This window comes from Cicer arietinum, chromosome 3 (assembly GCF_000331145.2).
Source record: "Cicer arietinum cultivar CDC Frontier isolate Library 1 chromosome 3, Cicar.CDCFrontier_v2.0, whole genome shotgun sequence".
Lineage (NCBI taxonomy): Eukaryota > Viridiplantae > Streptophyta > Magnoliopsida > Fabales > Fabaceae > Cicer > Cicer arietinum.
Genome location: NC_021162.2, coordinates 68,609,514 through 68,627,111, shown reverse-complemented (window position 1 = coordinate 68,627,111; position 17,598 = coordinate 68,609,514). Strand labels below are relative to the sequence as shown.

The 17,598-nt window shown below is 25.8% G+C and overlaps 1 protein-coding gene across 1 annotated transcript; it reads right to left on the bottom strand.

Annotated features, from left to right (window-relative positions):
- Nucleotides 1–4,651: 4,651 nt before the first annotated feature.
- Nucleotides 4,652–7,186, bottom strand: LOC101511204 (uncharacterized). Its single transcript, XM_004493631.4, has 3 exons — nt 6,993–7,186; nt 5,035–6,884; nt 4,652–4,950 (listed from the first exon to the last, which is right to left on the bottom strand). The coding sequence occupies exon 2, from the start codon at nt 6,645–6,647 to the stop codon at nt 6,036–6,038; it is 612 nt and encodes a 203-aa protein (XP_004493688.1). The 5' UTR covers nt 6,648–6,884; nt 6,993–7,186; the 3' UTR covers nt 4,652–4,950; nt 5,035–6,035.
- Nucleotides 7,187–17,598: the final 10,412 nt, after the last annotated feature.

Below are 17,598 nucleotides of genomic sequence, written 5' to 3'. Positions count from 1 at the left end.
TATGACAAAACTAAATAACCAAAATATTATTACAATTTTTGGAAACCAGCTTAGATGTTTACTTAAACTATTAGAACATATCTATTTCAAAAGAAAAAACTATTAGTACATATCAACTAAATTTAATTTATTATTATTATTATCACATCAATGTTGAGAAAGATTTCAGCAAAGCCATTATAATTAATAGTAAAAAAAATGACAATGACAGAAAATTATAGATATGTTAAAAGTCATTTTCCTTACCCATTACTCCATTATCCAATGCTTAGAAACTTTGATACGCATAAATAATAGAGAATAGCGATTTTACCCAAATTTCCAACTTTGGGTTAAAATATAAAAGACGTTTCCGATTAAATTAACCTAAATTCTTATTCGGACTGACACATTTGTCCTCATCCATTTATTGTAATGCCAACAAATTACGTGTCCTGAAAAAGCACAGTCACAGGCAACAAAAAGGTATAAAATAACTGGAGTCATGATTAAAGGAATAAGCAGAACCAAATGGACTCCAAAAGCCAAAAGTTTTATATGTACCCAAATGAAATAAAGCCAAAAAGTAATTGTGGTAAAGATGTCTATACTATGATAAGCCTTAATGCGCTCCTTTTTATTTATTTTTTATTCTTGCACTTCCACACATATGGTTATGATGATAAAAATTAAATCATTGGCTTTATACAATTATAGTACATTCTACTAGATAAATAGAATAAAACGTGATAAGTTTATTATTGCTTTTAAGATTCCATCCTATTATGCTTTAATAAACTTAGTAATTTTACAAGCATATATATTGTATCCGTTAGAGTTTTTATATACAAAGTAGTGATGTGAACATGTGTTCCAACCATTGTGCTAAGTAGCAGCTGCTCACAAATGTTGGAGAAAACTTTGGCTGGAGTGTAATTTTCAGTTGATTATTCAAGTTTTTGTAACATTGATATTGTTTTTTTGGTATCTTTACGTAAAATTGTTCTATTGTGATTCACCGTATGTTTTTCTTTTTTTCATATTTAAATTGATAGAAACCATTATGTTGACAAGTTTATCTTTTATGAGTTGACTATTACTAATTTTAAGTGGTAGAACTTCATTCTCTTACCAATTAGAATGAGTAATTAGGTGAAACGGGCAGCCCCAGTCAAATTGAACCACGCATAAATAATGGAGAGCAAACAATGCAATTAATTAATCTGATTAGATATGTTATACTTATCGATTAATTGTTGCAAAAGAGTTACAAAACTTTTTCTAACTATCGTATAGTCTAATTATTTAAGTATCCAAACATCTATTAAATAATACACAATACCTGGAAATAAATATATAAAAACCTATGGTATTTCATTTGATATTAAAATTCACTAATAATGCCAAGACACTTTTAAATTCTTCTACCACAAAATCCAAAATATGCGATCCATCTTAATTTCATACCAAAATTTAAATTTGAGTAATTAGTTGACTCAACTAAATAATATGGAAAAACATTTTTTTTAAACGGGTGAAAGTTAATAATTTAAAGGTGAGAATAAATTGAACTGTTTAATGTGAGTCGATAGTTCAGACTATTAAAAACCTAGTTTAATTCAGTTTGTTTAATAAAAACGATAAACTGAAATATTTTAAAAAATTTATTTATTTAAATAGTTTTATACTTAGACTCTCTAAATAAATCTATTAGATGAAATAAATCGATTCATATATATGTAATTAAAATATAATATTTATATATAATAATAATATACTCATCATATTTATGTATTAGAGACTCTTTATTTTCTCCCTTTAAAAAAAGTATTTATATTTCTATGAGATTATAATAAATAAATAAATAAAAACTCTTTAAGTATTAGAATTTGATTCCTGATTTTTTATTACCCCTCCATACCTATTCGATCTTTCTGTCAAAATCAATGTGCTGTAAATTTAACTTTTGTATTTTATTTTTTTTTATTTTGTTAATAATTGTTGTTTAATATACATCAAGTTTGAAGGAAAAAATGAAAGGAAAAAAAAAAAGAATAGATGTTATGATTATATAGATTCAACAAATTTTATATTTTTTATTGGTTTATGACCTTTTTTAGAGATAAGTGAAATGTCTTTTTTATACATCTTAACACAAAATAGACTTAGACCTATACTTAAAATAAAGTTTTTGAAAGATAATAAGTCATATTCAAACTTTAAATTTTTTTAATAGAGTTAATCTATTTAACTAAAGTTTGACCTAATCTATTTTATTCTCACTCCTAATAATAAAATAGAATTGGAAATATAATTTTATATAAAATCAATGTTTTTTAAAATATCATTCTAAATATAAAAAAATACTTAATTTCATTAATAATTTGTTAATTTATTAAAAAATATATCTAAATATTTATTTAAAATGTTAACATGAATTAAATTTTTAAAATTTTCATAAAAGTCATTTTCGAACTTAAAAAATAAAATTTATGATAAATCATATGTTAGACCTAAACTTCAAACTTTTTTGTTTGATATATCAAATTCAAAACCAAAAAAAAAACTAAGTTTGTTCTCACGTCTATTCTCACTGAAATTTAAATAATAATTCATATTTTATGTCTGAAAAACACATCTGTAATAAAACAAGGAACATTATTTAAGAAACTAAAAGAATACAATGAAGTGAACCGTTACTAGAGCGAAGAGAATTTGATACCTAGAGATGCAGGGAGGGTACTGTGGCTGGGTCGGGTGAAAATTGAAGAATGCAAACACATTTGGGACCCAAAAAACCGAAAAAGTGGGCGTGTAGAAATATGCTGAGTGAATGATAATGAAAAGACAAATAAACAAAAAGGAACCTTAGAGATGTCGACTCCTTTGGCATCTTTCAGTGTCATACTGACAAGTGATAAATTTTACACCCTTAATCTGACATCTTTCAGATCGATGTGTATCAACCTAATCAAGTTAATCTCAAACGGAACTATATGTTATCATTGCTAGCTACACAACAAAACTCACATGCATCACTCTACATTTATATATTTACTACTTTTCCGAATAAAATATTATAATAGTTCGAATATCAATATATTTATATTAAATTTTTAATTAAATATATCATATTTTAATTATATTTTATTTTAAAATTATAATGGGATCTATGAGATGATAAACATTAAACGTGAGTATGTATAAAAATCGAGCTCAAAACTCCTTAAATAGATCATCTAATTTCATATTCTCATCACAAGATACCATATATGCACCCAAAAGAAAATAGGTAAACAATGCAACATCTTAAAAGTTAAAATATAAAAATGAACTCTCCCACATTACTGGAGCTGCATGATCCCTGAACTTTTTTCTTTTTAATGATAGTTGAACCTTATTTTAATCCGCTAAATATTTTTAAAGTCACATTCATGGTAAAAAATAATGAGTATAAAATTATTTGTGGCAGTTGAAAATACCACTATTTACAAAAAATGGTTGTTTTTGTACTTGTCCCTAACACAGTAACACCACCAAAATATACCTTCTTTATAATGCTATTTTAAAATACTACCACAAATAATGGTGATTGAAAACCACAAGTTAACGGTGAAATAGATAGAATTAGTAAATGTACGCGATTTCATACCATCACAATATACTAGTATAAAGTGCGATTCAAACCGCTATAATTTTTTTTGGTTCTTAAATTTTATTTTAATTTATAAGTGTTAATAGATTGAACATTATATTTTAAATGTAAACTTGAGATCTTGTAATTATGTATGAATTTTTGGTGATAATTATATAATTTTATCTATAGATAAAAAAATTATCAAATAATTTCTACTTTTTATTTTAAATATAGATGTATAATTTGGTTTTTAATTTATTTAGTAATTTTTTAAATGTAAGAAATTGAAGGATAAGTACAATCATCTGATGATAAATTAACATTATGAATTATGATGATGAGGTTTTAACTTTAGGTGTTTTGTTTTGACGGAGTGTGATGTTCTTTAGTTTAGTAGGAAATATTAATATTGATGATAAAGTATGTTTTTCATCAATGGTAACGCGCGGATTGGCGCATAGGTGGACGGAGGGTGATGATGTTGTATTTCGACTTTGGAGTATATACGTTTAAGCTTTTGTTAAAATAAATAAATCATTTTACTAGTTAACTTGAGGAGCCATTTGAAGTAAACAAGTATGAACATTTTTTTAAATAATAAAAATGTCAATTATTTTCAAAAATTACTTTTTTTTATTCTCTCCATAAAAAATATTTCAATTCAAGAATCTATAAAATAAACATACTTTACAAAATGAAAACACTATTTTCACTAGACCTTAGAAGTGTTACGCCAGCCGCACATTGGCCAGAAATGTATGATAACCTTTAATAAGAACAAATAAGATTCACTCAAAAACTCATAAAGAGGCACAAATTTTAGAAGCTCACAAAGGAATAAACTTTCGATCACTATAAAAAAAAACTAGAAATGATAGGAAGTACCCAAGTAAGGTCTACTAATCAAGTAGCACTATCACATTAAGGAGACTAATCAACATTAGATTAAAAACATGAAATGAAATGGTGTCATAGATTAAATATTGAGAAAATCATTTTTCAGTTTAAGAACAAAGCAAATACATCCACATTAGATTAAAACCACAAAATGGTGTTCATAGCTTTCAAAGCAAATCTATAGCTATAATCAGAGAAGAGAATACAAGTACTTAGTTCTTAATTAAGATATAAAACATGAAATGTAGATCACAGTTGTTAAACAATTATCTCAGCAGATCAAACAAGTTCCACAAGTTAAGAAAGCACAAAGAAAGAAACACAAGAAAGTTTATAGCTACTAAGGACTTCACAAACAAAGACAATCTTGAAGTCGAACCAACAGTGTAGAAGATGACATCTGTAGAAGAAAATAGCATCAGAGCAGTTACACCTACCTGGTTCAGAGAAAAACAATTATAAGTAACTGCAGTGCATGAATGATAATAAGACAAAAGCATTATTATGAAGCAAAAACTTACCTTAATTTAGGTGTAGCATGGCCAACACTCTCCATGGAGGATAAACCAGGTGAAGACAGCAGAAAGAAGCATTAACCAAAAGGCGAAATGGAAAATAATATGGACTAAAGAGGATGGTACTAGTAAGTAACATGTGGTGTGAGTTGCGACAAGGATTTAACCTACATAACTAAAGCATTCATCTACAAAAGATTATATAACCAAACCCTTCCAACTTTTCTTTGTAAAAAAAACAGAAAAGATGGTGAAGGGACAAACTTTGCCCTCACAAAAGGCACCTAAGAAATGAGAGCTTAAGAGAGAAGCAAAAGATAGCTAGGAGATAAGAAGGATTGGAAAGAAAGGTAGTAACTAACTACTAGATTGTAAACAGTAGACCACCTAGAAAACTAGAAGATGATAAGAAGAGAAAATTTAAAGGGGAGTGATAAAGACCAAAGGATTGATCTCTAAAGAGTTATGTAAGTTCAAGACTCTACAACCTAAAGTATGTACTAAAGCAAGAGGCCTAAATCCTTCATCAAATTAAATTAAGTTAATCATTCTGTGAAGAAATTATGTTGTGAACTATATAGATATCATGATTTCAGGACTCAGTAACTTTCTTCAAGCCAAATGAAATAAAGCATAGTCAACCAAATCTATTGCATGCCACTCCCTTCCATTACCCTCCTAACTGCCTCCATACCATTTTCCCTGCAAATTCCATCCATGTCACCTGAGTCACAAAGCAAAACCTGCTCTCATAAGAGCGTTACCCTTTCCAAATTCAAACCTGATCAAATTTCGAAAATTTGGAGAATGTCAACCAACCACAGCCTCTAATCATCATTGTCAAGTGCACCACACTACTACTGAAAGCTACACAAACTCAACCAACCAAAATCATACCCTAATCTTTATTTGGCCACTCTATATACACGTTGAATCTAACACTAACCCAACTTCATTAAAAAAAAAAAACTTATTTTATTTACAATAACCACTAGCTCCTTTGAGTTTCATTCATCATCATCCAAGTTAAGATTGAGAATGCGACAAAGAGTCTTAGTCGCAGAATCAGCATTAACAAGGAAATCTCTAGCAAAAGGGGAATCCTCCCTACGAGGGGAACACGGCGCAGAGTTAGCAATCTTGCGCATTTCAATCTCAGGTGAACAAGAACCAGGAAGATCAAGAGACACAGTCCTCTTCGGTCTAACAGAGAATTTCGGAATAGGCAAAGAACTCGGCGGCGGTGAATTAGAGTAAGTAGGTCCAGCCCAAAGTTCTGAAAGCAAAAAACTCCCATTAGGACGACAAAAAGTTCTCTCCTTTTTACAACCTTTTCCATCCATAGGTACCGGGGCACTACTTGGGGCAACTTTGTCAAAAATCTTGTTATCAGAGTTTGCAATTGGAGTAGTTAAAGGTGTTTTTGAAGAAATATCAGGTGAAAGTAAAGTAGAAGATTTGAATGGAGTTGGTAGAATACCAGAGCCAGTTTGAAAAGTTCTACAATTAATTCCTCTAAAGTGTCTAGGTGAAACAGAACCAAATTGAGCATGACCTTTTGTTTTAGATCTGCTATAGTATTGATTTCTATGCTGAGCTACAACAACAAGTGTCTCCATTTGTAACACTTAACAACGTAACAAGTAACAACAACAACACACTTCACAGATTATAATCACTTCTAAGACCAATTACAAAGTATCAGAAATCAGAAACTACCAACAAAACAAAACCCAAAACGATGCCGTTTTAGTGTAACTAACCCACAACGTAGCTTCTCCACGACTCGTTGATTAAACCAACTAGATCTCCCAATACATGTTTTCAAATCTAAGACGAAAACAAAATCTCCGACACTGGAAAAATAGAAGAAACAAATTAGCGAACAAAAAAATATTAAAGCATCGAACAAATGAACGGTTGAAAAATTAACAATTCAGAGAGAAATAAGAGAATGAAATTACCGATGAGTGATGGAGACAAAGTTTGTGACGGAGATTGTTGTTGTTTTTTAAGGTTTGAATGTGTTTGTGTGTTAAATTATAGAGAAAATGAAAAGAGAAAGGGGATAAAGAAAAGGAAAAAGGTGAGAGGATTAGAAGAAGGGATCTGAGATATGAGTGTCTGAGTGAAATTTTGTTGTAATGGAAGAGTGTTAGATAATTGTGTCTCATATTGAGGATATTTACGAACGTGACATTGGATGCGTTTGTAGTGTGCGAGTGAAATTTTGTTGTTTGAAAAATGTTAGATAATTGTGTCTCGTATGGAGGATATTTACAAACATGACATTGAATGTGTTCGTTTTTAATTTTTGCTATAATTACAATTTGAATCCTGTATTTCAAAAGACAAAGAGTTTTGATTTATCTATCTGATTTTTTTAATTAATAAAGTATGGTACGAGATTTTAAATAACGTGACATATAATGTAACGATATATAATAATTAATATATATAAAATTGGAATAAAATTTAGTAAAAACTTAAATTTTAATTTCTCAATTTTTTTTATATTTTTAATTTAATTAATGACATATAAATAATTAATTCATCTAGATAGTTTTATAATTAATTATCTTCTTATTCACTGAGGTATCACTATTTTGCCCCTATGTATGTGTTGTGGCTTAGTGGCACATACCTTCAAAAATCAATTATCCTTCCAACATGCAAAAGTAAATGAAAAAATGTTTGATGTGAACCATACACTAACCCTACCTTGTGATCTGAAAAATAAATACAGTCATTGATATCATAAATGTGATGATGTATTGAACAAATATTTATTGAAGATACGACTATGTATTATGTATTTCTTTAACAAATAAAACATATTAAATTAATAAATAAAATATAAGAAAAAAATTAAATTATATTAATAAAATCAAACAAAATACACTAAATAGAATTAAAAAATGCATCAAAGTTAATGCACTTTAATAAATGTGCAAAAAAAAAAACTTCTATAATATTTTAACAACTTCCTATTTTATTCTTATGGTAAATAAATTAACAATTTCATTATATTTTGCAACCAATTCCTTATTTTTGAAAATAAAATAAACAGCTCCCTCTTATTTTGCAGTTGGCTACCTTTATTTTACGAACCATTTTGTTTGTTAAAATACAAATTAGCATATATTTAGTTGTTTAAACAATGTAACAAAAAATTTAGCACGGGACATTTATGTTCTTTGTATCTTTGATATACTCAAATTTTGATTATTTGCAAAGAAAAAAATGACAAATACATTTATTTATATTAAAAATAAAATACACGTTGAAAATAAAATGCTATTTGATAAAATAAAATTGACATCAAAATAAGAGTGAATTGGTTGCAAAATACGAGGAAGTGGTCAAAATATTATAATATGTTCTTTTCTTTAATATATCTACTCAACTGAATTAACTTTAATTTTGATGTATTTTTTTATTTAATGTATTTTATTTGATTTTATTAATATAATTTAGTTTTTTTATTGTGTTTTATTTATTATGTTAATACTTTTTAATTTATTTAAATAAATAAAATAAACAATACATGGTCGTGTACCCAATATACGACTCTTGAAGAAGGAATTTTCTTTTGCGTGGTTGCATCCCTTTTAAATAGGATATTTTCGTATATTAATTTCAAAGAAGTAGAGTATAATAAAAAAAATGAGAAAGAGATACAATTGAAAAATATCATATACTTAAATAGGCATAATATTTAGACATAAACTTTTAAGCACACATAAATAAAATAATTTAAAAGAAAAAAAATTATATGACTAAATTATTTTTTATTTAATTTTTGTTGTGTGTGTTTAAATATTTGTATTTGTGATTATGATCGAATATATAAAACTTAACCGATATATTGACGATGTGATAAAAAATAAGATAAAAATAAAAGGAGGTGTTAAATAAATATTTAAGAATGATTGATATTCAAATAATAGGGTTGAATGAAAGGGAATGTCTCATTCTCAATGTTCACAAAAATTAATCTCTATTTCCAATTCAATAACTTTGAATTCTGACAAATAATTTCAAGTAACTTGACAAATAATTTCAAGTAACTTGTACTTGAGTAAATTCATCCTCGCGCGATAAAAAGTTATAAGTGTAGCAGTAGCAACACTCTTTTTTATATTATCTTTTTAACGTCTATTCACTTATTTTGTGAAATACAATTAAGTTCTATATCTTTATGTAAAATCTATTTTTAAAGTGGTATAACATACCTGTATTTCACTCAATAAAAAAGTAAATATTAAAAAAAGAATACTAATAACATTATTCAAGTTATAATTGCTCTCTAACAAAATCATAAATCTACCATTTGAAAAATTAACCAACAATATATATATATATAAACATATATGAATTATTAAAATTAGAAGAAAAAGTTATTTGACTTTTTAAAGTGATTATGTGTTACGATCATTTATATGTGATTATTGTATGCTTCATATATATATATATATATATATACATATATATATATATATATATATATATAATATTGTGTTTTTAATTATCCAACACGATTAACATTTTCTAGACTGTTGACTCTAATAAAATGCATTTAGTAGATTATAGGTGACTAGATATTTTAGAAGAATTTTATTGTGTGATACCAATGCACGAATCATTAATTTTTTTCTTCACTTCATACTATAAAATTTTACTTAATACCAAAATACGCATGACTCTACTTCATAGATAAATTCATAAGATTTTGCTTAATGGCAATACACACATGATTCTGAATAATAGGAATGTAAACAATATTAAATTTTTGCCCATTTCTCGATGGCTAACCGTAAAATAAAAATAAAAATTGGGGACCATAAAACTTCGTACAAATATATTTTCTTCCCTCAATTTTTTTTGCGAATTGTGTGTGTTCGCTTAAAGTATTATGGTTCCATTTTTTGTGAATTGTAGAAACAAATTGCAAACTTGGAGTTGTTGTTACCAATTGAAAGTTTGGTATAGTATTTGGGGAGATGTTTAGTCACAATAAAATGCAAAAGTTTTAATTTAGTCTCCCACAAAATACAGATTTACCAACTTAGTCTCCTATAGAACACAAAAGTATCAATTTAGTCCTCTATAATTCAACAAACTTTACTTTTTTAAGGTAAAAATTAAAGAAAAATTAACAATATTTAAATTTTATGATTTTTGGATTTTTTTTAATAGAAAAAATAGGAATCAAATAGTGGTTAAAAATTTATTGTAGGATCTAAATGCCTCAGTTTTGTTTACAATACATGTGAACTATTATACAACAAGTGATTTGTCACATAAGTAGAGTTCAAAAACTAATAAAAATTTGACTGAATGACTAACATCTTCTAATTTATTTTTGTAAAGAATTAAAAAAAAAAAGTCATTTTATTTATTAGAACTAATTTGTCCTTCATATTTTTTACAAGAACTAAATGGGTATTTGCTCTTATACTATGATTCCAAAAGCTTATATTCAACTATATATTGTTTAAATAAATTTTAATGATATAATTTTGTCACCCGTGTTAGTTTTCTTATTGTGGTTTTGATATAACTGAGGTTTCATAAGAATAATATAAGCAAAAATATAAAACGAATAAGGAAATAGATATTAAAACTGAATCATAAAATCATAACACAAATTAAGTGAATTAATTATATTAATTTTTTACTTTTTATTTTTTATTTTGTAACAAAATATTTAACAATTAAAACTTTAAAACAAATTAATTTAAAAACATCAATTACATTTCAACATAATACAAAAAATCATTCTAAAAAATAATTCACGCGTACATAAGTAAGAAGTAATATATAATTTGCTCATAAATTGAAAAAAGTTTTTCACGACATTAAAATATTTAAAAAAATTTAAATTGTGTTACGTTTGTTTGAAATACTATTTTAAAATTTTCTAAAATATAAATATGTTCATAACAATTTTAAATTTAAATATATTTATAAAAAAACAATAAAATCAATTTTTTTTATTAAAAAGTAGAGCACGGATATAAATTGGTAAGATATAAATTGAATTCTAAGATGTAACCTCCACAAAGCATTCAATGGCCCAACCTGACATGTAAATGTTGACTAAGTCATGCAACGGCCCAACCCGGCCTGTAAATGAACAAGACATTTTTTTACGCTAGTTAATGAGCTAGACTTTAGAAATTATAGATTACCAACAAGTTATAATATTTGAGTCAAAAGAAAAAAAAAGTTATTATATTATATTCTAAAAGAAAAGTTATTAGCATTTTTAATTCTCAATATAAAATTAATAAATTTTCAAATATTAATTAACAATTTAGTTTTTAACTATTTCATTTTTTGATAGACAAAAATAGTAAATGTTAATTTTTTGAATTTAAACTAATAATATTTTTCTTAAAACTCTTTCAATGTCCTTTATCTTATTAACTATTTCCACTAAACATGTCTAATATTATTTTGAAACTTTTTTGTGATAAAAAAATAATATATTAGAAGTATTGTATATCATACACGAGTAGTAGCGGATCTTGCACAAAATATTGAGAGAACCGTAAATATTAACTAAAATATTATAATTTTATCAAATATTCAGCATAATATCAATACAAACTAAAAATAAAATATAAGAAAATGGATATTTACAAATTAACTAAAATAATATAATTTGTGAAAATAATTTTATCATTCAGTTCATAAATTAACTAAAACAATTATCAATTAACAAATAGTATCAATGGTTAACATGTAAAAATTAATTACAGTTTGTTAATATGTAGTAGTTTGGGTTGTTTATTAGGGTATTATAGTATGTCTACGATATTAGTTAGTTTATCATTCGATATTAGATATTAATTTTATTATATTTTATCAGTATAAATTCTAATACACGACTACCTTGTTTATCGTTTATCTCTTCAATCGAGTAATTACTAATATGATATCAGTGACTTGATTGTTACTAAGAACCATTGAATAATCTAATTTACATTATGGTAAAGATAAGAAGAAAACTATTGCTCACAAGAACCATTGACATTTGTTTTTTACTCTATTTATAGAGAAAATTACTTAAATAGGAAGAGGAAAATAGTAATAACCTGAAAAATATAAGAAACAGATTGATATAAAATGAAGATAAAGATTTGCCGCAAGGAATAGTTAATTTTCATGAAAAAATTGAATTTTGAATTTTAATTATAATAATTTATTATCATTCAAGTGAATTCGAATAGAATAAACGATTTCTAGTTAAAAAGTTAAATAGTATTGTTTAGATATTTATATAAAAGATTCATTTGGTTGTGTAATTTTTGTCAAACCCAAACCTAAACAGATTATTTGTGTATTATTTATGGATTGATTGACATCTTAAATTTCAAAATTTATAAAAATAAATGTAATTTTTCTTTAGAGAACTAGTTAAAAGGCACGAAAAATCAAATAAAGATGTAAAATATTATAGTGGTTAATTAAACTTGGACAGACAATGAAACAAATCAAATTTCGTTCGAGATTCTATTCAACAATTAATTAAAGGAACTTGTTTCATAAATTTAACGAGTCAAGTGAGTTGAATTTAAACTGAAAATGACACTCGTTAAACACTAATATATCCTTCTCCAATCTTAATTTATTGAAAACGGTATACCACCAGCCCGCAAAATCTTTGTACGAAAATATAAATAAGTTTGAGAAGAAAAATGAAACATGTTATCTACACGAAATGGTATGAATATAATTATAAGTTAGGAATGCTTAACAGTATAGTTCCCAATTCCCATTGTCCTAAAAAAGAAAAGTTTTCACTTCATGCTATGAATTGATGGTTACCAGAATGAATATTGGAATTAGATCTTTAAAACGTAAAAGGAAGCAAAATATTTCGTCCATATTGTATAAGACCCCCACTCCACACCAGTCCAATACCACGTGCTTGCTGTGAAGCTTCTGATAAGTTATAAAGGTTGTTGGACCAACCTGTATTTTATTTTATTTTCCCACACGTACGAGCAGATCCACGAAATATTCCTGAAGGCAAAACATAGCCTCGGGCTCGGAGTAAGAGAAATTTATTTCGCAATGGGTTCAAACTTCAAAGTTATATATGCCACAAAAATAAATATGTCTCCTTGCAAGTAACTTCATTTTCACTTAAATATAAAGATTTTACAAATAAGTGTTTCTGAGACACTGTTAATAAATTAAAAGTAAGATATTTTTTATGTATAAAAACAAAACTTTGATTTAAAGTATTTGAATGTACAATTTTCAATATATTTTTAAAAGAATATTTTTAACTTTAATAAATATTTTAAGGATATTTATTAGCATTTTTTAAATAACATTTTGAGTACTTATATTTTACTTAATATTCATTTGATTCTTTAATTTTTTTTCAATTCATTTTGGTCTTTTGTCATCTTTTTAATAATTGATATTTTATTTAATAATTGTTTTAATTATTTATTTTTTATAAAATTATATAAATTTGTCCTTTTATGAAGGACTAAAATAAATATTATATAACAAATTAAATGATCAAGACAAATAGAAAAATTTAAACGACCAAAATAAAAAAAATAAATCAAAATAAATATTAGATAAAAAATAAAAGATGAAAATTACAATTTTACCTTTAATTTTTTGTATAATTATTAAAACTTTTTCTTAACTCGTGTACGGCTACACATAATAAAATTAATGTTATTGTGAGGTTCATTTAAAATATTTTTAATAAAATTTCAAAAAGAAAATAATAAATTAAAATCTCTTACAAATAATCATTTCATTTAAGCATCAAACATGCTCTGATTTTTTGTTGTTGGTTCTAGTCTATCTTATATATAAAAGCATATCGGTAATCTACTATATCTTTGTTGGAGATTGAAACTTCAATTGAATGACAAAATCATATATCATCCCTTAACAAACAAAAATAGAGTTAGCTCTTGGCATTTTCATTCCCTTCTGATTAAGCATTATGTTTTTCAGTGGCTTAGGATGTTTTCAAGATTTTATATTGTAGTGACAATTACAACCTTCTAATTAATTTACTGAAATAAAATATAGACAAATATAATCGATTGATTGATGCGGCCGGCAATCATAATATTTTATCACAATACGATTAAAAAAATTATTTCAATTTGTACCAAACAGAATTACTTCAATAAATTTTATACACATATTACAACAGCATTACGATTTTATATGGAAATGGAATGCATGTGATACATAGTTTAAAATCTTGACTGTTTCCAATCCAGCGATAACAGTATACGCACATTACTAATGGAATATTCAATTTATAAAAAATAAAAAAGTAATGGAATATTGAAAGTAGGGGTCAGTTTTTTTTTTATTTTTTATTTTTTTGTTACGGAAATTGCAGGAAAATACAGAGCTGACCAAGACAAGCCATGGACAGATAATAATCATAGGAACATGGGGAAGAAAAATCACAATAGATAATAACGGATTTGTGATCATCCTTAGTCATTTTTATAACAAATAGCCTCACAAGATTTTTTTTAGGATAAATTAAGCTGAATATAAAAACTTAATATTTATGAAAGACTCTATTGAAGATAAAATTTATTAGAAGTGAACAACTTTGACGAAAAAAAAGATATATGAAATCCTAGTTAGATATATGATGTATTTTTTAAAATAATAAAAATAGTTTGATTTTCTATTTTTAATACTGTGTCAGAAAATATAGGCAATTATTTATTTAAAGATTTTTTTTATCTTTATAATAAAATTGCATATTTATTAACTAATATTTGATTTTATCTTCTCGATAATAGTTTATTTCACGAATTTTTTTATTAAAATAAAATATAATTAACATTAATTAATTTTTAAAAATAAAAGTAAAAATGTTTTCACAAATTAAACTAACACTTAATTAGTTTGCTTTTAAAAATGCAAGATATTTTATTTTGCACTAACACATAGGTTAGTTTCCAACAATAAGAAAAAGAAAATTTTATGCGATTTAACAGCTCCTAGATATATAGTATTAGTGATGAATTTGATGATTTATGATGTGACTGAGAATGTGCTTAACTCCTCCAGTTGTGTGTGTTGTGCAGGAAAAATGAAGTGGTTGGGAGGGGACCTGATTTAGGACATGTCCTCATTGTGATATCTTGCATGAATAATGAATTGATACATCACTTTCCTGTGCTATGATTTCACAATGAAGTGGACCAACTATATGAGTGTGCCCGTTCATCCTAAAACTGTCACATGTACTATTTGGAATCCTTTTTCTTCAACTTTTATTTCCACCCCCCCATATACGTGTATATATTAGTATGATTCAGATTCATATATATATTACACAGTTGAAGTTTGATTGCAATGTTTGTGATTTTCTCTTGTTTGATGCATATTTGTAACTGTTTCTCCCCATGTGCATCTTGCTTTCATTCCAAATAAAATATTCTTGCAACCAAAACGGTTTGACTATTATAGCCCTTTTCACGCTCTTCGCTCACTCATACTTGAGAAATTCTTGCTAATTAGTTGGTTGTTAGTTGGGCAACTTAATTTAAGGGTGAAATTAACATGATAATGATCGCCCGTTTACCATGATTTATTAATGTGACTCAGCAATTAACAATTAGAATTGCAGATTGACTGAAAACATTTATATTGCGAAAAAATGCAATTTAAATTACCGCTGCAATACTATTTCGTTGAATTTTAAATCCATAATATAACTACAATTACAGTTGTAAACTGCAATTTAAAATTATAATTGAGAGCTGTTTTCAGAAATTATATATCCTTGAGTTTTTAAAAATAATTGACCAAAATTTCACCTTCACAAAAATAAAAATTGAGCATAATTTCATTATAAAATAACTCTAAAGAAGGACGGTAAGCATGTCCAATACATAACAAGGTCATTTTTTAAGCCCATCATAGTATTTAAATTTTTGTTCATATTTGAACGTTTTATAATACAAAATTATTTAATAAATTTAAGTAACTGAGTTCATGTAATATTTATATTTTAATTGACGATAAATTTAATTGATTAAATATTTTTTGAAATAATATTAATTTTAAATGATATTTTATTTAAATTTACTATTGAAAATAGTAAAAAATAAATGAGGTATTTTGTTGATTATATTTTTTGTAGCCCTAATTGTCTCCGTGGTTTTATCCTTAATTATATTGGTCAACGATATGTTTGGGAATTGTGATTAAGATAAGAAAGAATTAATAATAGAAAATAAAATTAAAAAGATATTAGAGAGGAAGAAAGATTAAAAGATCAAAAGAATCATTAAAATATTAAATTGTTAGTTCTTTTTAGAGATATAGATGTCATTATATAAATTATATAAAGGATACTTCTAATTTCGGTCGGATCGTTTTTCATACGATTTAACCTCTTAACAATTCAACTTTTTTATAATTTAAACTTAAATTAAATCAACACTATAATTAAAGATAATTAAATTTTTAACATCTACAAAAATAAAACTAACTTTTTAACAACACAATATTTTCAAAAGTCAAATTTTAAAACATTTATCTAACTACATCTCTGAAAAGGATTTAGACAAATGATACTCTATAAAAAATTGCAGTTTTATTATGAAAATTTCTCTAAAGGCGACTATCCACAAGATAGGCTTTGGTAAACAAAAACTTAATTAATGATCTGCATGCAATGGGCTGTGTTTTCTGTTTTAATTTGATAAAATCACTTGAACATCTTTTCTTCCATTGTACTAAAATTAAGAAAATATAGTATGGTATTTTCACTTGACTATAGACTATGGATTCAAAGTGAACAAATTTGGTGTTGATCATATCATGGATTTTGGAGATGAAATTAAAAGGAGAAGCATTCATAAGGCAAGGTATTTGGTTTGGCTTTGCAAGAACATGGTGCATTTGGACTCAAAGGAACAATGTTATTTTCAAAGGTGAAGTTGCATATTTTGAACACTTCTTAGCCAAAATACAAAGGAGTAGTATTAGGCAAAAGGGCTAACAATTTACTTTATGGTTTCACATATTTGATGGTTAATTCCTTATTATGTCTTAAAAGCTTGTAAGAGTTTCTTTGTCTATTTGCTTGATTTAGATGTTTGTAATTAGTTGAAGTATCTTTTATACTCTCAATTAATAAACTTGCTTATAAAAAACAAAAATTATTGACACCAAAATTTTATAAATATATATTATAAAACTAAAGCAAACAATTTAAGATGAAACAAATATTACACATTAAAATACCATACAATATAATGCAACTGAATATAATAAAAAAAGCGGATACACGAATAAGTCATTGTCGTCGTTCAGCTGGTGATTATAAAAAAATGAAAATTGCATTTATGAAATATGTGAATTCAATGTACATACTATGTAAATTGGTTGAGAGAAATTAATAAAAAAGAGAGAATTATAAAAAAGAAGAAAAAGAAGAAAACAAACAAACTATTTTTAATATAGTAGTTACTAGATATCTTATTGTAAGAAAAAGTTAATGAAAGATGGTTATTTTACAAAATTAGTAAGGATGTTTTAAAA